The 25,345-nt window shown below is 40.2% G+C and overlaps 1 protein-coding gene across 1 annotated transcript; it reads left to right on the top strand.

The window, feature by feature from the left end:
* The first annotated feature begins 284 nt into the window (after window positions 1-284).
* Window positions 285-25,082, top strand: MATN1 (matrilin 1). Its single transcript, XM_040337286.1, has 8 exons — window positions 285-456; window positions 4,443-4,789; window positions 14,887-15,109; window positions 15,199-15,324; window positions 15,463-15,867; window positions 21,353-21,505; window positions 21,630-21,710; window positions 24,735-25,082. Exons 1-8 carry the CDS (start codon window positions 375-377, stop codon window positions 24,785-24,787), a joined length of 1,470 nt encoding a protein of 489 aa, XP_040193220.1. The 5' UTR covers window positions 285-374; the 3' UTR covers window positions 24,788-25,082.
* The last annotated feature ends 263 nt before the right edge of the window (window positions 25,083-25,345 follow it).

Below are 25,345 nucleotides of genomic sequence, written 5' to 3'. Positions count from 1 at the left end.
AGCACTGGACAGGTGAACAGCCACCACTATTAAATTCTATCTTCATGTTATGTGTAGGTGATGTCGAAGACAGCTGTAACAAGCGTGCTTTAAGAGTTTCTCTTGTACCTACAACTTTTCTATAGTAAAGAAAAGTCAAAGCAAACTAAAGAGTTAACTTTAGTGTTTTGAAAACCAATATTGTACAACGATAAATATACTTTCCTTAATCTTCCTCCTCCTATTTCACCTCCCTCAAGCCAGTCCCCACCCATTCCACCCCTCTATGTCACTTAACTGGGAGGCACACCTGGAGGGATGTAAGTAAGATACCTTGAACACAAATTACCCAGTGCTTCATCCTCACTTTGCTTTCTGACTCCCCTCTGGACATCATGAAGACCTGTCTACTCTCCGCTCTTCTGCTCTTTAGCTGCTATGCCTTTGCAGTGGGAGCACCACCACAGCAGCAAAGGGGTAAGTTCCCTTTTTCTTTTTGAATGGCCTTAGCACAAACTTGTAGACAATGTATTGTAAAAGACCCAGAATACTATTCTTCAAACCTGAGCACTATTAACTTAAGTGTGTTAAAGAACTCCTATCAAATACTTTGGAAAGGTGACTTCTAACAGTTTAGTTAATATCAAAACAAATATTATAGATAGATAGATAGATAGATAGATAGATAGATAGATAGATAGATAGATAGATAGATAGATAGATAGATAGATAGATAGATAGATAAGTTATGTTATTTCGTATTTGGTTAGATATTTTAGCCAAGCTAGAATTATCACACAAAGTAAACTGCAACACATTGTACTGGAAGGCAGTGTAATCAGCAATGTGAAAAGCAAAGACTGGCCAAACATTATACAATTTCCTTGTACAATTTTCCTTTAGCTTTACCAAAACTATATAATGTGAGGTCAAACCTATTTGTATGCAATCAGGCAGGCCCTTGCACTACATAGTTGAAGGTAAATCTAAAGGAAATTGAATAGTTACCGTAAGTTGTATAATGCATTGCCAGCTTTGGACATAGTAGGCAATCAAAGTTCAGTTTTCTGAAATCAAATTTGTAAATGCTTTTTGGCCAGTTTCTATGGATTTCTACACTTTGAATGGTGTAATTTATAGTGGTAAATAAAGTAGATTAACAAGTAGACATGTGCACACTGAAATATTTTGTTTCAGAATTTCGTTTTCGTCCGAAAAATAAATGTATTTAGTTAGTTCCGAAATTCATTTTTATCTATTTTGTTTTTCGTTGAAAATTGCATTCGTCTAAAAATCCGAACAGATTGAGGTTGAATCTGTCATTGAAGGCTTATGGTGTCTGTCGAATGTTCAAAGATGAGTCGACGGTGCAGCGAAACTGTACGACGCTGCAATCATACTTTTCAGGTCGAATGTTCCGCCTACAAGCTATAGTAGAATTCTAATGTTGTATGACTAGTAATAATTATATTTATTAATTATTATTACTAGTAAACCAACATTAGAATTTTTCTATAGCCTATGGGCCGAGCATTTGACCGGAAATGTATGATTGCAGCGTCGTACAGTTTAGCTGCTCCGTCGAATCTTCTTAGAACTATCAACAGACACCATAAGCCTTCAATGACAGATTTGACGTTTGTATGTTTTTCGATACTTTGTCGAATTTTCGTCGTCCATGTTGAATTGTCGAGTTAGTTCTAGTTATTTTACTGCTCCTCCTCTTTGGTTACAATCAGCCAATAACATTTATCATCATCATTATTTTTATTTTACTTCCCCCACCCAATTCCAGCAGCGATCTTTTCTCTCTATAATGTTGAATCTTTTCTCTCTATAACATCAAATCTTTTCTCTCTCTAATGTCAAATCTTTTCTCTCTATGTAGAATAATCTTGGACTAATAGAGTTAAGGTTAGGCACATTCGACCAACGAAAATGAAAATAAAGCATTTGTTTATGTCGGATCTTTCGGTTTTTGTATTCTGTGCGTTCGTTTTCGTTTGTTAAAATGATAACGAAAATACCTGAAATTCGGACGAAAATGCATTCGGATGAAAACGAATGCACATGTCTATTAATAAGTAAGTACCTGCCCATTTATGAAGGTATATACTTTAGGTGTACCTGATGCTCTGATTTACTTGTTGTTTCTATATTTGCCAATATATGAACAACATAATGCTGTCATTTTGATAAACAATAACCTTTTGTATGAAAAAATGTATTGCTTATGTTGTCCTCCAATCATCATTCTTAAATAAAAAAACGAAGCATGTTGTATATCTCTGGCCACATTTCTTCAGAATGTGCTTTGCTGTAAACAAATGGGGACATCCATAGACAAAGTAGGTTTCCTATGGCTTCAGAAGCTGTGACATACTTTTTATAAAGATATAAATATATATCTAAACAGCTTTAACATTAGAAACCGCTAGTTAGAACTAATTTAAAGTAAATCTGTAGTTCGCATACTCACAAAAAACAAACAACAACAAAAAAAAACTGCATGAGCCAGCAGACACACTAAGGTGCTACAGCACACCTTGATTGTAACAGCACACCTCTTTAGTCACTTACTTTCTAAAATGCACTATTTTAAAAGCTCTACACAAACCTCATTCCTCCACCATGTGACAATGCTCATGCCTGTTGCAATGGTGAAACCACTCTCTTGTTGGAGCAGAAGGGGGTATGATTATTTCCACCCATAGCAAGACATTTCGATTTTCCGAAAAGCCCCAGTGACCATATGGGTAGCTGCCCTTTGACAGTACAGGTATGCTGTAGCAATGTCTGTTACCTACTAACTATCTACATTGTTATTATTGCACATGACTGCACTACAGGTTCATGTTAAAATTGTTCTTGATGGTATAAGGAGAAAATATCTAAAGTACATATACTGCATGAATCCCCTTTCTATTTCTGTGTACCTAAACTACTGTTAATGTACAAAATAAGATGATTTTAGCAGCCAATGAGGGCTGAATTCATGCATTACCTCAATTGACAGCTTTTCATACTATGTTACTGAATTGTCCGTGTTTTTTTTTTCCGCCTGGAATAAAAAAAATTGTTTTGTTTTTTTTCATTTTAAATGTATTTTTATTTATTTTTTACATTAGTCTTGTTTGCCTTTGGCCTAATAGCATTAGGCACTTAATATAGGTTAATCTCTATCAAATGACACTGTTGAAATGTCAGAGTAGTCAAAGAGTAAACGTTTTTATAATTATGTAATATGTTTTTATTATTAATGTGTATGTTCATAATTTTGTGCCTTACTATTATTATTAAAAATGTTGTTGCTTGCTTTTTTTTGATTATAGATGTTTCTAACCTTTGAGTTTAGGGCATTTTTTAATAATGATAATGCAATATACTAAGCTTGTGCTAACAGTTTGATCAATGTGTTTTAATGAGCACACAGAGCTTGGTGTGGTGTATGGTTATGTCAGAATCCTCGAATCCTCAGTGGCTTCTGTCAAATATTCTGCTTGTTTGAACTTTCCATAGATTTAGTGTGGTCATAATTTTTATTGATCTTGCACTCTGGTATAATAGATAAAAAGGTATTGATTTAAATCATTTACATCTGTTGTTTCTGATATCGTTCTTCTTATAGCAAATAATACAACAGCCAATTTTATTTGAAGAATACTTCTGTAGTGTATTGACAGCAGTTTGCTGTATTATGTGAAACAAGTCAATTAACACTAATTTTAGGTTCCCAGAGGAATAGTATAATGTTCATGTTATTTTTCAATCACTAAGTATACACATGTTTATAGTGCACGAGACATAAATACTGTCAAATAGATGAAATCCGTAACTGAAAAAATATTACATTTTTTTTAGTCATGTCATGTCAAGAAATTGTCTCCTAATGTATTTTAATAAAGAGTGAAGCCACATCAAGTTATAAGTTGTATGCCAGATTTTTGGAACCCAATACGGAGATCAGGTTTTCGAATAAATACAGCCTGCTTGGAATATGCTGCCTTTTACCAATAGTCACAGCCATACAAAACACAGTAATATAACAAATGAAGCATTGTACTGATTAAATTCCTTCACGGTACAAACATATTGATTTGACCTTTCTTTTAAAAATATTTATCACTGTGTATCTCAAACTGCTACTTCCGTGCTTTAGCCTTTAAAAATTGTATTCTTCAGTGTGATCCTGCCCCAGTTAATGGGTGATCATGATCATCAGTCTTGTATCCTGCACACCACGACTGAATGTTTTACTAGTAATTTTATGAAAAGTAGCTTTGTTCCTGTGTCCACCCTATAAAGATCTGCCTTAATTTGTAGTCACTGTTCATTTAATGATGTGTCTTAATTACTGTAGACAGCTAAAAACTATGAATGACATGTAAAAGAGTATATAAGTTTCTGTTAAATTTAATAACATAGACAATCTCTTTCTTATTCTTGCCTCTCATCCGACAAAGGCCCAAACTGCAGGACTCATCCCACTGACCTGGTATTCATCGTAGACAGCTCACGTAGTGTACGGCCTTCTGAATTTGAACAAGTCAAAGTCTTCTTGTCTCAGGTCATCGAGTCTCTGGATGTCGGTGTAAATGCCACAAGAGTCGGAGTCCTCAATTATGCCAGCTCTGTCAAAAATGAGTTCTCCCTCAAAACCCACAAAACTAAAGCTGCGTTGCTTCAGGCAGTCAAAAAAGTCCAGCCTCTGTCAACCGGTACAATGACAGGCCTTGCCATTCAATATTCCATCAACCAGGCTTTTACTGAAGGCGAAGGGGCACGTCTCAGATCACCAGGTGTCAAGAAGGTGAGCAGTACATATGTTAATCTACCACAACAATCAACAATATTAACAATCCCTTTATTCTATCAGAAGACCCAAGTACAATCTTATTCCCAGGTTTGGTGAAAATTAATCGCACTTGTAATTTTAATTGTCCCTATAGAGTCCATTACAAGATGGTCAGTACAAAATTTCTTATCTCCATGCAATACAAACAAGTAAACGAAAAAACAAGGTTTACCTTTTTTTGTATGATGTGTGATGGTGGGCACACATTTCTATATTAATATCATTTAAAAAGGATATTTAACAACTGAAATATCACTGTACAATAAATGTAAGGATTTTCATTATACATTTTTTTTAATAACGGATTTAATTTTTCTTGCATGAATGGAAATCTAAGGCCCCATACTCACGACCAAACATGTCTGCTGAAACTGGCCCGCAGGCCAGTTTCAGCAGACATGTTTGGTCGTGTGTGGGCGCGAGCGGGCCGAATTCCAGCAAACATTTGCCCGCCGGGCCTTTTCCCAGCAGACAAATATTCCTGGACTTGTTTTAAAACAGTCCGCTGGAATTCTGCCCGCTCGGACATGTACGGTCGTCAGTACAGACCTACCGTACATGTCCAGGCGCCCGCCGTCCCTCGCATGCGTCGAATGACTTAGACGCATGCGTGGAAGCATTTTAAAGGCGGGCCGCCCACGTCGCCGCGTCATTGTCGCGGCGACACCGCGTCATCGACGCGGCGACACCGCGGACACGCCCCGCGTATTGTTTACGCGCGGACTTCTGTACGATGGTGTGTACAACCATCGTACAGAAGCCCTCTGGCAGACATGTATGGTGAAAACGGTCCGACGGACCGCTTTCACCATACATGTTTGTCCGTGTGTACCCGGCCTAATTGTTCATTTCTATATGATCAAAACCTTGAAAGATCATTCTTCACTCCTAAGAGCTTGTAATAAAGAATAAATTAGAAGCTGAATATTTCTTCTCATTCAGCTTAGGAAAAAAGGAATTTGCAGAAATTATCTCTTTTTATAAGAAAAAAGCTCAACAAGGAAAGGTAAAGCTTGACACCTATATCCTGAAGTTAGGAGGTAGTGTAATGCCCTTAACACACGATTGGTTCGTCTGATGAAAACGAACCAGTGGATTTTTTCATCAGATATCTGATGAAGCTGACTTTCATCAGTCTTGCCTACACACCATCGGTTAAAAATTCCGATCGTGTCCAACGCGGTGACGTAAAACACAACGACGTGCAGAGAAAAATTAAGTTCAATGCTTCTGAGGATGCGTCGACTTGATTCTGAGCATGCGTGGATTTTTGACCGATGGATTTTCCCACAGACGATCGTTTTTTTCTATCGGTTTTTTAACCATACGAAAAATTTAAAACAGGTTTTTTAAACTATTTTTTTTCACCGATGGGAAAAACACTGATGGGGCCCACACACGATCGGTTCATCCAATGAAAACATTCCATCGGTCCGTTTTCATCAGACGAACCGTTCGTGTGTACAGGCCATAAGAATTCGGGATCCACTCGTTAATTTGAGATCTTAACCTTTTCAGATCATTGCCATACAAGGTCCAATCACACACTTTACAGAATGTTTAGATGAAAACATATACATCACTGTATATACATCACAGGTCACAGTCTCACACTCAGCATCTAAATGGTATGTATAACCAAAATTATTTTTAGTTTTGGATATAGTAGGGAAAGGTAGAAACACCCTCTTAGCAGCTGTCCCTGAAACAGGCCTGCCATAGAAAGATTTACCCTTATCTTTTGTCCCGGAGACAACTCTAACACGTTGTATTTCTCCTCACTTTCATTCCTTGTGACAATGGTCATCAGTACAAATAGATAAGGGAATCTCTCCAATGAGGGCATAAACAGCAATAATAAAAAAAAAATTACAGATGGTCTAACCATTCCCCACTCTATCCAAAGCTAAAATAAAAGTTTTGCTCGAAGATACACTTTAAAATTATATATGTTTATATCCGGTAAGTCCCTTTAATGGTGCTTTATTCCATAAATGCATAAATTAACTGATGCATTGGTTTCCACTTTGCAAATGCAAGTTTAATGTATATGAAACAGCCATAAGCATCAGTGGAGTTTACGTGTATACTGAACATATGTATATAGAGTAAAATATAGAGTAAAACATAAAAAAAATAAAAATTAATTGCGGAATAGGGATGAGCCGAACACCCCCCCATTCGGTTCGCACCAGAACCTTCGAAAGGACCGAATGTTCGCGCAAACATTTAGAACCCCATTGACGTCTATGGGACTCGAACGTTCAAATTCAAAAGTGCTAATTTTAAAGCCCAATATGCCTAATATGCAAGTTATTGTTGCAAAACGTCTTTGAGAACCCGGGTCTTGCCCCAGGGAACATGTTTCAATGGAAAAAACGTTTTAAAAACAGTAGTTTTTTCAGGAGCAGTGATTTTAATGATGCTTAAAAAATAAAATAAAATGAAAAATACCTTTAAATATTGTACCTGCTGGGTGTCTATAGTATGCCTGTGAAGTAGCACGTGTTTAGAACTGTCCCTGCACAAAATGGGATTACTATAAGAAAAAAGTAATTTAAAACTGCTTGCTGTTTTAATGTAATGTCTGGTCCCTGCAATATGAATGAAAATCATTGCGAAAAATAGCACAGACACAGACAGTACACACACCACGTAGCTTTAGGTGCAAACTACAGAGCACACGGCCAGTACACACCAAGTAGCTTTAGGTGCAAACTACAGAGGACACAGGCAATAAACCACATAAGAATACTGCAGCTAGCACAATCACCTGCCTGCCAGTAAATTAGGAAGAACAGATCTAGCTAAACTATACAGTGTATAAATATATGTACAACACCTGGGATGTATATATATCCTCTACATACTGTAACATTAACTGACTAGCCTGCCTGCCTGCTCTATCAACCTGCAAAAAATGACACTCTCTCTCTGTTCTCTCCAACACCACCGCAACACACTACAAAAGGCCACCCTGCAGGCGGCCTTTTATAGTGTGGGGTGTGTACTAAAGCCCTGAGCCATAATTGGCCAAAGCCACCCTGGCTTTGGCCAATTATGGCTCTCCGTTTTTTGCGCGCTGTGATTGGCCAAGCATGCGGGTCATAGTGCATGCTTGGCCAATCATCAGCCAGCAATGCCGCAGTGAATTATGGGCCGTGACGCGCCACTCGAATTTGGCGCGAACGACCCGTTTTGTTTGTATTTCGGCGAACGTTCGAACATACGAAGCTCATCCCTATTGCTGAATGCAGGGTCTTTTTTTTTTTTTTTTTTACAGGAAGTCGTTATTTACAACATTTGCTTTAATGGCTTCATTAGTCTCTAATGCCACGTACACACGACCATTTTTCAACCCGATTATTGTTAAGCCGGCCTTGCCTACACACGATCGTGAAAAAAAAATGCTTTAGCAAAGCGCGGTGACGTACAACACGTACGACGGCACTATAAAGGGGAAGTACCATTCGGATGGCGCCACCCTTGGGGCTGCTTTTGCTGATTTTGTGTTAGTAAAGGTTTGGTGAGAGATGATTCGCGATTTTCAGTCTGTTATAGCGTGATGAGTGTGTTATCTCCATTACGAACGCTAGTTTTACCAGAATAAGCGCTCCTGTCTCATAACTTGCTTCTGAGCATGCGCGTTATTTTCACGTCGTTAAAGCCCACACATGACCATTTTTTACGACGTTAAAAACTATGCGAAAATTTAGAGCATGTTCTACATTTTTAATGCCCATTTTTAACGTCGCAAAAAAATGCTCTGGAGCCCACACACGGTCGTTTTTAATGACATTAAAAAAATTTAATTTTTCACATCGCGAAAAACGGTCGTGTGTACGCGGCACAAGTTTCTGAGCTGGAGCAAATAAAGTCAAACCTCCATATCTGCATACCTATTCTAAATCAGACTAAGAAAATAGTATAGACATTGGATTGACATGATAGCCTGGCAAAAAGCTTTCTCATAAGGTAAGAACAACAATGACACTCTTGTTTTACTCTCTCAGTAAAGGGCTCTTCAAACTTGTCATAAATGATGATGCATTGATAGCAAGCTAACACCAATGACTTTAATGCTACAGATGTCAGCGTGCTACATAATTGTGATATCTACAAACCATTCTTCTATATCAGTATGGTATTTGCACATATTAGGACCAAGTAGTGTTATGTCCTGTATGCTTCTTTGTTTAATATTTACTGAGCTCTAGACTAGAGCATTCAGTTTAAGGAATGTTGCCAAGATAAAGCTTACACAGAAAGCTATGACAGGTATTATCAGTTGGACGTGCAAAGGGATGGGAGTGGGCCCCTTTTCAGGTATAGTGTAACTGGCTTTTGAAACACACAAACCTTTGTCATAAATAGCTGTAGTAGCTATATACAATTTGTAAACTAAATGACATACCTTACTTTTATTTGAGATTCACAAATCAGTAATAGGAATGGACATGTCTCTTTTTGGATAAAGTAAAAAAAAAAACAGTTAGTAAAAAAATATGCCCAAGGTATTTTATTTAATTCTGTGTATGAAAACAGGCTGAAATTTAGAATTGCACAGAAAAGAAACACAAAAACTGTTAGTGGTTAGAAAATAATTATAAAAAATAAAAAAGCCCAGGACAAAAAATAGGAATCTGCCCCACTGTAAAGACATGAAAATTCTATGCAGAAAAAAAAGGCATATCTATACCCAAAAGCAAAAAGAGGAAGTGAACTGCATTTGCCTATCAATTTGTAGTTAAAGTCTTCGTTTTATCCCGTTTGCCACTGACTGATGAAAACATAAATTTGCTGGGGACCTGTGATAAAAGCCCAACAGTTTCCAGCAGATAACAGATGAACTTGTACAATGTTAGTCTTTTACCAGACCCAGGTCACCATTATTCTGGGTCTCTGGACATATACTCTGATTTAGTAAAAGTCAAGTTAAAATCAGACAGGGATGTAAATTGCTTTGGTCTCTCTCTCTTTCAATCCTGCTGAGACAGTCTATATTTTCCTTCCTTACAAGCGGGGGTCCTTTCTACTACAGTCTGATCACACCAGACATCCAAATCACACCTCACACTTAGCTATGGGCAGCCTGATCACACCAGAGATCCAAATCACACCTCACACTGAGCTATGGGCAGTCTCTCCCATATGTGGTCAGCTATGGCAGAGTTATTTTCAACCAGCAGTCCAGTCTCTATCACAGGGGTGTCTGGATTACAAATTTGGTGGGACAAAGTGCATATATGTATTTCAAATATGTATTAAAATGTTTGCCTATACTTGCACTTGTCAAATAAGAAGACTGTAAGGCCATTCTAAAGACATGTCTTGAGATAATGGAGGTTTTAATAGAGAAAATGTACTTTAAAATCATACAATGCAAGCTCTTAGGAGATTAAACTGTACCTACATATTGCACATTTTAATGAATAAAATGAATTTTAAGCAGGTGAGAGTCATAGAAAATCAAAATATTTACATCTAAACTAAACTGCCATGGCAAATTTTTCAAGTGGTAGCCAGAGCAAGACACATTTTGCAAAGCATATGTATGGTTTCTATATACTAGACAGCTCTAAACACCAGAAAATATAAAATATAATCTGATCTGATCATTTTATTAAAAATAAATCCTACTTCTATCATCTGCATGCAGGACTTATAATCTCCATATATGCCACTTGTATCACTCATCTCATTAACTAAACCAGTAGCTAATAGCCTTTGCTTACAAGCAGTTTTTGCCCTAAATTTTGGCAACAGCCAGCTCTCTAGTGAGAACTTTATATAAAACACTTCTATGAATAAAACTCCACTCCATTTCAAACAACCTCCTGATGCCTTAGGCCAGTGGTTCTCAACCTTCTAGTGCCGTGACCCCTTGATAACATTTCCCAAGTTGTGGGGACCCCCAACAGTAAAAAATTGTAGCGTGGGTTGTCAGCACCCAAGGCAAGACGAGTAATTTGCACCCCTAACCCACAAACATTTAGCGCTCCCTTCCACTCGTACAGTATTAAATCCCCTTATGGTACATTTTAGGATGTACCACTCTTTCTCTTTGTTCTTCTTTTATCTCTCTCTATTGTAATTTCTTTTTTTTTGCCATCTTTCTTGTTCTTTCTCTTATTCTTTCTCTCCCCTTTTCTTTGTTCCTCCCCCTCTTTTCCTTCCATGTATTCTCTATTTGTATTCCTTCTCTTACTCCTTGGTTGGGAGTTGGGATGAGTGGTAATGCTGGGGAGAGTTCTGATCAGCCAACTAAGGTGCTATTGATCAAGATCTTCTGCTGATCTGAGAACTGTCGTATGGACTTTTAATGGCAACTATAAGTGTAACTCACTGTGTCTTCGGGTTCAAGTGTCTCGTAGCAGTGACACCTATGCCGAAATCAGGAGATAGGGTCTCCTCCAGCCCCTCCCACTTCACATTCCTCACCAGTCAGCTGACCTCTAGTCTCTGCCCCCCAACCACGCTGTGAACAGAATGGGTGGCTGTGAAAAGACTGAGTGGGCGGGTGTGGGCTCCAGGAACAGCCCTGCTGGGTGGCCGTGAAATGGCTGGGAGAGCAGCGCAGGCTTCAGGAACATCCCAGGATTCAGTGACCCTTGGCAAATCATCATTTGACCCCCGAGGGGGTCCCGACCCTCAGGTTGAGAACCACTGCCTTAGGCAGTCAAAATTGCCCAGTCTATGGAGGGCATATGTTTTCCACTACTGGATCTTATTGTCAAGGTACTCATGCAGCAAGATGATTTGCACAGCTGGCAATGAACCAGTCAGTTTGCTTGTCAGCTTAAGATCAAACATCAAATCCCCATGATTGAAGAATTTCAAAAGTATACCAGGAAATTTTGATAAATCTCATAGTGTCAAAGGTTTTTGGAATTTTAACATACCCCTCTTATCCCTTTGATGCAGATTCAGTTGGCGGTATAGGTAAAAAAAATAGGATTTTTCTATTTACAGTCAAAACTTTTTCTTAAAGTCTATTGAGGGGCACATAAAAATAGAACATCTTAGACATTTGGGCTTTATGCTGCTTCCTACAGGAAGTTGGGACACTCTCTGAGAAAAAAAGTTAATGGCCAGCTACCATGCTTCAGTGTTGTGAGGAACTCTACATAGGGTCAACAAACACAAGGGTAGAACCTATACAAAAGATTTTAAGGTAAGCACACCAAAAGCAATCTAAATACAGGGGTGGTTAACAGCTAAACAGCTAAACCATAAGACAGACATTTAATCTCATATGAGAACAACGAACCATCTAAAAAAGATAACCTAATGGTTTAATGGTCTAAGGAATTGGAGACAACCATAAAGGAACCACCTTTAAGTCAGAGAGGGACTGACAAACAAGGGGACAAAAGGGTGCAAGAAGAACCCTGCACCAAAATAGAAAGGACTGGGAAGACAACTACCCCATACTGGTACAGAAAATACAGTAAGACATGCAGATCTGTTCTCAAGGAAACCTGGCAGTGTCACAAGAATTAGACAGGAAACAACTCACTGCAGGGCCTGTTTATCTGATTTAGAACATGAGGCTGTAAGTCTTCTGACCCTCCCCGACCCAGTGAAGCTTCCACAGTCGTAAGGGGGAGAAACCTAAGTCCTAAGAAAAATACCTGATTAAGAACAGGAGATGGAAAGATATTTGAAGGAGCCTCCCCTAGAGGCTGCGTATCAGCCATAGTTACAGGGGAGGACTTGCAAGGGACCCCTTGAGGACAGCTCCAATACAGGAGTCCTCCCACGATAGAGGAGAGGGGCTAACACATAAACAACAACAGACTTATGCCCCGTACACACGATCAGAATTTCCGATTGCCTAAAATCCGATGGAATTTTTCGGCGGACTTCTGTTCAAGCTGTCTTGCATACACGCTGTCAGACCAAATTCCGACCGTCCAAAACGCGGTGACGTAAAACACTACGACGAGCCAAGAAAAATTAAGTTCAATGCTTCCGAGCATGTGTTGACTTGATTCTGAGCATGCGTGGGTTTTTTCTGCGTCGGAGTTGCACACAGACGATAGGAATTTCCTATCGTTTTTTTTTCCATCAGAAAAAAATAAAACGTGTTCTATTTCTAAACACCGACGGAAAAAAATCTGATGGGGCCCACACGATCAGACTTTTTTCATCGGAAACTCTGATCGTGTGTACGCGGCATTAGAGTTCATGTGAGGGACTATATTATCTGTAGGGACACCTGTACATCTATTCTTAAGTATGATCTTTAGGATACCAAGAGAGAATAAAAAAACCTGAAGGTCAACAAGACAAGGAGAGCCAATGTTAAGAGGACAAGCTTCCCCGATATTCCTAGTCCTTATAAGAGAACTAAGAGAGAGAACTTTAACTGCTAGGAAAAGATTCCACTAAACCAAACAGTTAAGAGTTCTTTAGTAAGGATCTAAGCTGGTTACCCCACTCATTAGTGGCTGAAAGTTACCAACACTAAATACGTGTAAGGTTCCATGCATTGGAAATTGACCCTCTTCAAAAAAGGTCACCTAAGTGTCCCAAATGAGAATGCCAAGAAAAAGCACTAGGACAGACATAAAGTCAAGTGTTGTCAAAAAATACAAGTATGAGTACAAATTTCATGTTCTCTTCAAAGACACTGAGATTTTCCTAGGGGAAGGAGTAGTGTTCCCCACCAAACTCTGTAATACAGAAATGTCCCTTGGGGAGAGGGAAAATTGAGGAAAAGGGTGATCCAAAATTTTTCACAGGAGGAGAGGGAATATCATTCTATATAAAAACCCCCAAGGGCAAGTTCCTACTAAGACAGGTACATGGTGGGTCTCAGTGCATGGAACCTGGGGGGCCTGGTAAAAAGGACCACGTATGTGTAGTAGCAACGGAACACATGGTGCAAGGCAGCGGTTTGTTATAAACAGAGGTCTGCCCCAATCATTTCTATAATGACCAAGTCTCTATAGGTAGGCATTAGAACAGAACATAATCTGTTTCAGGAGCAGGAGCAGCAGTGGAATGGTGCTTGCTCTAGGCTGAATGTCAGGAAAGCATGCACACACAGCACTTCACCTAGCAATGATGTCAGTGCTCAAGTCCTAATCTTTACTGTGGTAAAAAATGGCAGGAAATATGAAAATGGTTGACAACAGTTACAACTGTGAGGTAGCTTCTAGTGGTCATGAAATTAGCCCTTGCTCATGAAATGAGCCTTTAAAAACAGGGTCACAGCAGAGGCTGTGCCACCACTCATTACCCAGAAACCAGCTAATACACTGAGTTCTAAAATGTTCCGCAAGGCAAAGCCCAGTGCCTGAAGGTTACATTCCAGGCCATTCTTGCCACTCACAGAAAGAGACTTCAAAGATAGGGTTGCACCTGAGGCTGTGCCATGGCTCTGGACCATCAGAGCAATCTGCAGGCTGTGACAGTACGCAAAACACCACAAGCAGAGCCTAGTGTCCAAAGGTCACATTCCGAGATAGTCCTGCAATCTTCCAGTCCAGTGGGATCTAAGTGCAGCCTCCAGAGCTGTTGCTGAGCATATGCTCATCTGGATAGCTGCTGTGTAGAGACTAGCTTAACCACTTAAGCCTCGGACCATTTTGCTGGTCAATGACCAGGCCACTTTTTGCGATTCCGCACTGCGTCGCTTAAACTGGCAATTGCGCGGTCGTGCGATGTGGCTCCCAAACAAAATTGCCCTTTTTTTCCCCACAAATAGAGCTTTCTTTTGGTGGTATTTGATCACCTCTGCGTTTTTTATTTGTTTGCGCTATAAACAAAAATAGAGCGACAATTTTGGCAAAAATCAATATTTTTTACTTTTTGCTATAATAAATATCCCCCAAAAATGTCTAAAAAAAAATAAAAATGTCCTCAGTTTATGCCAATACGTATTCTTCTACATATTTTTGGTAAAAAAAAATCACAATAAGCGTTTATTGATCGGTTTGCGCAAAAGTTATAGCGTCTATAAAATAGGGGATAGTTTTATAGCATTTTTAATAAAAAGTGGTAAAAATTCACTGTAGCAATTTAATAATTTCCTTATGTTTTAGGTAGCCATTGTGGTAACAGATGGCCGACCTCAAGATGGTATAAAGGATGTCTCTGCTAGGGCTCGTGAGAGTGGTTTGGAGCTGTTTGCCATTGGAGTAGGACGTGTTGATATGACCACTCTTCGTCAGATTGCCAGTGAGCCCCTGGATGACCATGTGGACTATGTGGAGAGTTACAGTGTAATTGAGAAGCTCAGCAAGAAGTTCCAAGAAGCATTCTGTGGTAGGTAGTATTTGTCTTAGCTTGCACATTATGTAGGGTGCTAAAAATGTGTATTTGAGTGTTTACTTAGCTTCTCTTTTTTTGCCCAGAAATGGCTGACCTCTGTTCCACTGGAGATCATGACTGTCAGCAGATATGCGTCAGCACTCCTGGATCTTACACTTGTGCATGCAGGGATGGATACACATTAAATGAAGATGGCAAGACCTGCAATGGTAAATTTCAGAGTACTACCGATATTTTACTTAGTCTTGATCATGTGCCCAAAGAGTCAGTTTCCATTTTGCACTGTAAAGCCCCTACCATTATCAGAACATAACATTGACAATATATTTTGTTTTTTTTCTACTTAGCATGTGGTGCATCAGCTATTGATCTTGTATTTCTAATTGATGGATCCAAGAGTGTGCGCCCAGAAAATTTTGAACTTGTCAAGCAATTTATCAACCAGGTTGTGGAATCCTTGGATGTTGGAACTACCAAGGCACATGTCGGTGTAGTTCAATATTCCAGTTCAGTAAGACAGGAATTCCCATTGGGCAGATTTAACAGTAAGAAAGATATTAAATCTGCAGTAAAAAAGATGGCTTACATGGAAAAAGGCACCATGACTGGCCAAGCCATCAAATATCTCATTGACAACACATTTACCATCTCCAATGGAGGAAGACCTGGTGTATCCAAAGTTGGCATTGTCTTTACTGATGGTCGTTCCCAGGACTACATCAATGATGCTGCTCTGAAAGCAAAGGAACTAGGTAAGAAACATTTGTAAATTTTACAGCAACCTATAACTTCTGATATCTTTAGCTGCACAGTTTAACAGAAAAAATAAACCAATATAACTATTCTGCATATGACTAAACAATCAAACATCATTAATAATTCCTGCAGGCTTATACAAGAAAAAAAAATGTTGTGATATAATTTAAAGAGTTAGAATTTATGATACTAACCTGAATAGAAACTGATTTGATGAACAAAGATCTCTTATTTACATCCTTTAGGACTGTCTACAATCAGGGCCACACACCTACATGCATGTCACATTAGGAATGGCAGCTGTGTCTGTGCAGCTGCTGCTTCCTAATGGACATGAATGAGCTGCCTGCACACAGCACATGAAATATAGATGTGCTGGAAAAAAATAGCCCATTATGGTAAATGAGTCTTAACTCCCATGTGAATGAGCCCATAGACTGGCATTATAAGATTGTGATAGACAGTGAAGTAGCAAGAGTTTCAAAATGGTAACTAGCAACATAATTAAACAGTCAAATATCAGCAATAATAAAGCCGTTATACAACTTTCAAGTACTGGAGCAGCAAGCACAATCAAACAATGACGATAGGTCATCAACAGAAAAAAAAGAAGGCAAAATGACATACAAAACAGTCAGGGGTGCAGTTGGGAAAGAGGAACTGCAGTCTGCTCACATAATTTGCAATAAAAACATCTTTGTGATTCCGAAGCTTCCCTCCAACCACTTTGCATATTATTTTATATGTACTGTGATTCTGTACTTGCCAAATATGCTGCCGAAATCCCCCTCCACTAAATCTGGCTGCAGCCATTTTAACTGTGGGCAACTGAAGCTGTTGCCTGTTAACTTCCTGGATTTACACAGACACATAGAGGCACAACTCAAGCTCTGCAGCCCTGCAGCTCTCATTGGCACTCTAATGACTCACCCCCCTCCTTTCCTGGCAAACTCTCACAAAAGTGAGAGAGAGAGCTGTGCATGATGTTATAAGCCTAGGCTTTTTACAAGACAAGAAACAGGAAGTGGGCTGTATAAGGTATTTACTGGCAGAAAAAAAAAAGTTTTTACTATAGAAGTTAAAACAACAAGGGCAGAAGATTTAAAAATGACTGAAGGTCCGTTTTAAGTAACAGGCAGGGGTGGACCGACCATTGAGTCACTCGGGCACTGCCCGAGGGCCCCATGCCACTAGGGGGCCCCATCAGGGTTGCCAGGCTCAGTAAAACCAGGGACAGTATGTAAAAATCTGTGTTTTTTTTACATCTGTCCCTGATATGTCCGAAACTGACATGCTTTTAAAGTGAAAATCCAGAGATTTTAGCTGCCCCGCCTCTGCACTGCCTCCTGGCGTGGTGGCCATCTGTAAGCCCGGGGGCCCCATAATCTTCTATTGCCGGGGGCCCCATGAGTTGTCAGTCCGCCCCTGGTAACAGGTCAGCTACAGGCACAGTACTGTGCAAGTTTTAGAAGTAAAGTTAAGTACATATGCCATGTGATAAGAAACAAATCAGGAATCAAAGTCAGTTTCAAGTTCGAGGAGAAAGAGAAGAACGTTGGGAGACTAGCAAAGTCAACAGTTAGTGACAGACATTAGTGGTGCTGGTAAAAAAATAAATAAGGGCTGTCATTTCAACATAATCAGACGAATTGCCAGCTGGATTAAGAATAGTATAGCTATAAACAATAAAAATAAAATAAAAATAATATCTGAAAGAGCAACTGGCCCCAAGTTTGTTAGCTCTAATTACATTGGCTGTAGTATGTGCTAAAGTTCTCAGTGTATACATAGGCATGCTTATGCATTCAAGCAGCTGGGACTGTAGATTACATTTTTTTAGCCACAGCATATACTTTTTGGGGCAGGCACTACTGCCACTACTCCCAGTGCAGAATAAGGACTGTATCTTAGAAGGGATTGGTTTAATTAAAGTGATACAAGTGATTTCCATTTCTTCTCCAGGGGAAGAGAGGGGAGAATAGATCCAGCGTGGTGCACAGCTGCATATATTCTCCCCACTCTTCCTCTTTGCACAGCACTCGAGCAGAGGCAGGAGCCATTGCAGTCAATCAAATGTAGTGAGGAGGAAGTAGAGGCAGGCTAAGTCCCACTGAGCACGCAGACACTGTGTGCCTTCATAGCAAGAGACTTGCTATGGGGACCCACAAAGAAATGGAGGTTTGGGGGCCACTATTACATGTTTGTTATTTTATTTAAAAAAAAATGTTTTATTAGTATTACGGTTGAGTAAAAAAGCTTTAAAGCTTTAAATTTGGGGATACAGATAAGAAATAAGGGCTACATTTGGGATTAAGTTAGGTGTTAGGAATAGGCTAACCACTTAAAGACTGAAGGAAGGATTTGCCCCCTTAATGATTAGGCCATTTTTTTGCAAAACGGCACTGTGTCACTTTAACTGACAATTGCGCAGTCGTGCGACGCTGTACCCAAACAAAATATAGAGCTTTCTTTTGGTGGTATTTGATCACCTCTGCGGATTTAATTTTTTGCGCTATAAACCAAAACAAAAAATGTCTTCATCAGTTTAGGCCGATATGTATTCTTCTACCTGTTTCTGTGACAACTGTCTAAGAGGCGATATCCATCACACTGGAAAGATATCCTCTTACATTCTGTTGAGTCTACAGGACAGGTCATAAGGGGAAGTCTCTCTAAAGAAATACAGGTAGCAAAAAATTAAAACTGACAGCAATATTAACCCTCCTCTACTCTATTAAAAATGATAAAAAAAATTGGCTTCCCATTGTTCTAAGTGTTGTAGGCAACTATTAAAGGGGTTCTGTACACATTTTTTGACTTACCGTAAAATTATTTTTGTAGAGTTCATTAAGGATCGAGAATTCTGAGACATCTGGGTTATTCTGCCACCTACACCAGAATAGGATATGGCAACAAAAAAGCTTTTCATTAGCCAGTAAATCACCTCCCATTGCCAACATGCTTCAGTTTTATACAAAAGAAATAGTAAGATCATAAGGCAGAAGGGTGGGATATGTGTCTCCTTTTCTGGTATGACATGAAGGTCTGGTAATAGCTGTGTCTTAGTGCCAGAGGAAGAAGGTTTTCCAGCTGGAGTTTTAGCTTTTTACTGGTGCAGCACCCTCCTAGTGTAGGAGCCGCATCAGCATTTTGATTGCCCTCAAAAGGGCCAGTTGTATCTGTAAGATTAGATGTCCAGCGCACCTCCTCCCCTTTACATTAGATGTCAAGAGCCACCCCACCATCAGAAGTTGAGTCCCCCACTCTTTCTTACATCACAGTGCACTTCCTTATGCTGCTGCTGGGAAGAAGCTGGATGCATTGCTTGAAAGCAGAAAGTAAGGGTATGGAGTAGGACCAGAGGAGGGCTGAAGCTGCAGGAGAGGTGTGAGGGCCACATGAAATGGCCTGGAGGGCCAGATTCAGCCTGCGGGCCTTGTGTTTGCCACCTGTGTTGCAGAGCAAAGTCTGCCAGGGAAGAGGGACTTGGAAAGCATTTCCAGCCTTTTATTGACTGGGTCTTTAACCACTTAAGGACAGCCTAACGCTGATATACGTCGGCAGAATGGCACAGCTGGGCACAAGCACGTACCTGTATGTCCTTTTTAAGTGCCCATCCGTGGGTCACGGGCGCACCCCCGTGACCCCGGTCCGAAGCTCCGCGGCCACAGGACCCGATCGCCACCGGAGTCCCGCGATCGGTCACAGGAGCTGAAGAACGGAGAGAGGTGTGTGTAAACACACCTTCCCCATTCTTCACAGTGGCACTGTCATTGATCGTCTGTTCCCTGATATAGGGAAAGGCGATCAATGATGTCACACTTCCAGCCCTGCCCCCCTACAGTTATAAACGCATATGAGGTCACACTTAACCCCTTCAGGGCCCCCTAGTGGTTAACTCCCAAACTGCAATTGTCATTTTCACAGTAAACAATGCATTTTTATAGCACTTTTTGCTGTGAAAATGACAATGGCCCCGAAAATGTGTCAAAATTGTCCGATATGTCCACCATAATTTTGCAGTCATGAAAAAAATCAATGATCGCCGCCATTAGTAGTAAAAAAAAAATATTAATAAAAATGCAATAAAACTATCCCCTATTTTGTAAACGCTATAAATTTTGCGCAAACCATCGATAAACGCTTATTGCAATTTTGTTTACCAAAAATAGGTAGAAGAATACGTATCGGCCTAAACTGAGGAACAAAACGTTTTTTTATATATATTTTTGGGGGATATTTATTATAGCAAAAAGTAAAAAATATTGCATTTTTTTTCGAAATTGACGCTATATTTTTGTTTATAGCGCATAAAATAAAAAACGCAGAGGTGATCAAATACCACCAAGAGAAAGCTCTATTTGTGGGGAAAAAATTACGCCAATTTTGTTTGGGAAACACGTCGCACAACCGCGCAATTGTCAGTTAAAGCGACGCAGTGCCGAATCGCAAAAAGGGGCCTGGTCCTTTACCTGCATATTGGTCCGGGTCTTAAGTGGTTAAATACTTAAATGTGGTCATCAGGGTTTTCTTCGGACAAGAAATGACCGGGTCCACCATGGGAAGGGTTCACTTCTTAACAAACACCTTCTCAGTAGGGTATTGCTCAGCGATACTCTTTTGAGAGGAAATCAGTGTGTCAGGAAAGGACCACCATACAAAACTGTTTGCTGCAGCAAACATTCTGGCAAGATTTTAAAAATCTTAAAGGACTGTAGAGAACTTGGATGCAAGATGCTCCAATACTAGGTAGGTGTGCCAATTAGAACGGAGATACTAGCTCAAGCTTAGGAGATATGTCTTTTTAGGCACATCATGGGAGTGGGGGTGGGAGGAGTTATACTGTTTGACCAGCAGGTTTTTAAGGGGTTTTTTTTGTTGCTAGTGTCCAATTTTCCTGTAGGTGGCACAAAATCAATATAGTTTACCTTTAGCATTAAGGGTTTGGGTAGGAAATAGTTTACCTAATAGCGCTACTCCCCAAAAACTGAGGCTCAGGTCACACCAGGAGGTGCGACTGAGCATGCATGTTTTTTTCCGCATTTTTGTGTTTAGGGAGCACAATCATTTAAATGGGTTGCCCTATGCATAAGAAATGTGGAAGAAAAAGGTGCATGCACTGGTGTGAATGAGCACTGAAAGCTAAACTATCAGCTGGACTGCCAACTGAATTTTAATTGCACTATAGAGATCTGGGTTTCCTCTGACCTTTTAAAAAAAATCCATGCCTGCATATTGCATGTTTAGAGTGGGAGCAATATATACATGTGGCATATAAATGGTGAGTTGGGGGTACTGATGTACATACACTTAAAGAACTAGTTTACTATCACTATTAAATAATGTTGCATCACGTGAAAGTGTTGTAAATAATTGCTTACAACAAATTTGGTTGTATAGAATGCAGTGCAATGAAATGTATAATGTCTCAGAAGTTGGACAACAATTTAGAACTAAATAGCATCTATAAATGTTGCACAGGTTACAAGATGTATGCTGTCGGTGTGGGCAATGCTGTGGAGGATGAGCTGAGGATGATTGCCTCAGAACCTGTGGGTGAACATTATTTCTACTCAGCTGATTTCAAGGCCATGAAGGAAATTGGCAAGAAACTTCAGATGAAGATTTGTGTGGGTATGTGTCAATGAAGTAGGAGAAAATTTATGTTGGCAACAGAAATGTATGATGTATTTGGATTCAGCTGATATGATTGGCATTGATTTTAATGAGTAATTACCTTTTTCTTTTGAATGCGCAGAAGAGAACCCCTGTGAATGTGAGGCAATTGTGAAGTTCCAGACCAAGGTGGACGAGCTCATCCAGTCATTAACAAGGAAAAATATCCTTTTTAAAATATAACAAGAACAGACTATAGCTATGGTTTTAAAAAACAGATTTGACAAAACAAACCTATCCTGTGGTACCAATCGCGCCAGTTTCACGTTTGGGATGAAATAGAAACTAGCACAGGTCTGCACCTAATTATTGTAATTAACAGAGGGAATATGGTAGTTTTCCATATAGAAAAACTGCCACAGATTCCTGTCAGGTGTGATCTTACGCTCATACAGGACATGAGCCATTAGACACTCACTCCCTCTCTCTGCCCATGCAGTGATAACTCTGCACAAGCAGAACTTGCAGGATTAACAATCCTCCTCCGCCGTCCCGCTCTAACCTGAGCAGGGAGAGGCAGGTTGATTGGAGCATGCAACTCCAGCTCTCACATTCTCTGTGCTGCCTGTTACAGACAGAGCAGCACAGAGAACTGATCGCTCATAATTAACAAAAGGGCTTGTGCCCTTTTTGTTAATTAGAAGCAGCATCTACTCCATGTATATGTTTAGAAGGGTGGTGCAAGAATTGTGCTTGCACCACTCGTTGTTGATTCCCCCTTATTGCTCAGATCTTTAACAAAAATTATTCCTACTGTATATCTTCTTAACAAGCAAGCAAGCAAAGATGATCTAAAGCGTAATTCCACCCAAAAATGCAATTTCCACTTTAAGGGAAGGTGACCTCCTGATATGCCACATTTGGCATCTAATTTTTTTGGGGGGAGCGAAAATCCTCTTTTTAGAGGGTTTCAGCTCCCACTTCATCTCGAGGCACTGGAAGGAAGTTCACCTCTCCCCCCTCCTCACAGGTCCCAGATGATTGCCTGGCCAATCACAGTGTGGCTCGCACATGCGCGGTGCGTGCCCAGCTGTGAAGCCACAGCCGGGCGGCCCACAGTAGTGATGCTGGCGCCGCAGAGAGGAGGGGGAGAGGAGCGGGGCTTCATCCCCCCGCATTGCTGGACCCTGGGACAGGTAAGTGTCCAATTATTAAAAGTCAGCAGCTGCAGTATTTGTAGCTGCTAACATTTTTTTTTTTTTTAAGTTGGAACTCCGCTTTAACAAAAAAGGTAGGGGAGATTCACTCCACCAAGTTGATATTTGCTATCTGTCTGGTATGAAGTAAACCAATTAACAGGTCATTAGGATTCACTGCTAGCTCCAAACAGACTTTGTCATTTTAGATAATGTGGGAACAAGTTGAAATATCTGTTTTTTTTTTGTCTGTGCAGTGTTATGTATACCATCCACTAATTCCTTGAACTCTGGTCCTGAAACATGAAACATGGTGAAATCTTTTCAATACACAAAAAAACAACAATAAAAAAAGGTGTTGGAACCTTTGTCAATTTTTTTGATTAGGATTGGGCTTTATATAAGGAAGTCAGTCAGCAATGATATTACAGAGACAAGAGAATCCCAACTCACAATCTCATGTGTCCTCTACTAGAAAATTAAAACAGGATCCTCACTGAGTCTAACTACCTGCTGAGTTAAAGGGCCCACAGGTGAGCTGGAAACTCCATATCCCTCCACCTTCTAAACATCTTGATTGCTTCAAAATGATAGGAGTAAATCTACCTATGCGGTTGTGATCAACAGAGAGGAATTTTTGAAGGAAATGTGGAAGGGTCAACAAAATCATTATAGGAAGAATCTTGCAGCACTGATGGGCATTGATGAGCACTGATAGGTGGCACTGAAGGGCAATGATGGGCAGCATTGATGAGCAATGATAGGTGTCACTGATAGGCGGCACTGATGGGCATTAATGAGCACTGATAGGCAGCACTCATAGGCTGTACTGATGGACTCTGATAGGCGGCGCTGATGGAAGCTGATTGGCAGCATTGATGGGCACTGATAGGCAGCACTCATAGGCTGCACTGATGGGCACTGTTAGGCGGCATTGATGAGCACTGATAGGTGACACTGATGTGCACTGATAGGCAGCATTGATGGACACCGACAGGTGGCATTGATAGGCATTGAGCACTGATAGATGGCACTGATAGGCGCTGATAGGCAGCATTGATTAGCACTGATAGGTGGCACTGATAGGCGGCATTGATAAGCTCTGATAGGCAGCATTGATAAGCTCTGATAGGTGGCACTGATAGGCATCATTAATGAGCACTGATTGGTGGCACTGATTGGTGGAATTGATGGGCACTGATGGGCATTGAGCACTGATGCGCAGCACTAATAGGTGGCACTGATGGAAGCTGATTAGCAGCATTGATGGGCACTGATATGGATAGATGGCACTGGGCACTGGTAGGCAGCATTGATAGGCACTGATAGGTGGAATAGATGGGCACTGATAGGCAGTATTGATGAGCACTGATAGAAGGCACTGAAATGCTGCACTGATAGGTGGCATTGATGAGCACTGATTGGCAGCGTTGATGGGCACTGATAGGTGGTACTGATAGGCAGCATTGATGAGCAATGCTAGGCGGCACTGAAATGCAGCACTCATCGGCGGCACTAATAGGCAGCATTGATGGACACTAATAGGTGGCATTGATGAGCACTGATAGGTGGCACTGATAGGCAGCCTTGATTATCAGTGTAAACAATTTACTGACATTCTTGGCAGTTAACGCCTCTCCTTTCCTTATACAGACACAGCGTGGAAGGAAAGGGCTGCTGATACCCAGCAAGTCTGTTTACATGTGATTAGCCGATCAAATGGTAAAGGGCCACCGTGATTGCGCTGGATGCACATCCCAGGGGGCATACGAGAGGCAGAGTTCTGGGAGGATGTCCATGGACACCCTCCCAAAATTGGAAGCTCGGGGGTTGGATGGAAAGGGAGGGGGGGGTCAGGGGGGCCTATCATGGTTTCTTGCATCAGGTCCCTGAAGGTTCTAGTTACACCACTGATGGGACTTGTAGTTCCGCAGCAGCTGAAGGGCCACAGGATGAGCACCCATGTCCTAAGTTGTTGCTCTTTTGTCTCTAACCCTGCCAATAATGCTTTATTTTGTACCATTCAGTTGTTTCCTTAACTCCTACCTCACTTGAAGCTGTATCCAAAAGGCTAACTGCTCTGGAGAATAAAATCACTGTGTGAAGAACCCTTGATCTGCTCTTCCTTGAACATCCAGGATCCACCCCATGGCTCCCAGATCTATAGTTACAAAAACAAAAATCAAACCCTCCATCTAGCCTGCACAAAGAGTGCCTAATTCTCTGAACTGTTACATGGATGAAACATTGTAGGTTATTGATGAGAGGAAATTACCATCTCTGATGTAAAAATGATATCTCGAATGAAAAGAGCAAACAAGATCTTGTGAAATATGTTGTATGCAAAGTATGCAGAAACAACCTCTGCATGGAATTGTAAAAAAGGAATAGATACACATGTATATATATATATATATATATATATATATATATATATATATATATATATATATATATATATATATATATATATATATATATATGTATATATATATATATATATATATATATATAGTTTAAATGACAAAGATGGGCAATCATGTTTGAAGTAAATAGCTCTGAGGGGGTATTTGTTTAGATAATGTAATAAAAGAAGAGAACAGCTCAATATGACATTTCTAGTGCAGAATCATTTTATTTTCTTAGATTTTTTAACTTCATT

This window comes from Rana temporaria, chromosome 2, assembly GCF_905171775.1.
Source record: "Rana temporaria chromosome 2, aRanTem1.1, whole genome shotgun sequence".
Taxonomy (NCBI): domain Eukaryota; kingdom Metazoa; phylum Chordata; class Amphibia; order Anura; family Ranidae; genus Rana; species Rana temporaria.
This window is presented reverse-complemented; position numbering and strand designations above follow the sequence as displayed.

Coding starts and splice junctions, on each gene's coding strand:
- MATN1 (XM_040337286.1), top strand. CDS start 375: ATGAAGACCTGTCTACTCTCCGCTCTTCTGCTCTTTAGCTGCTATGCC. Junction 15,325..15,462: donor AGATGGCAAGACCTGCAATG/GTAAATTTCAGA, acceptor TTTTCTACTTAG/CATGTGGTGCATCAGCTATT. Junction 21,506..21,629: donor TCAGATGAAGATTTGTGTGG/GTATGTGTCAAT, acceptor TTGAATGCGCAG/AAGAGAACCCCTGTGAATGT.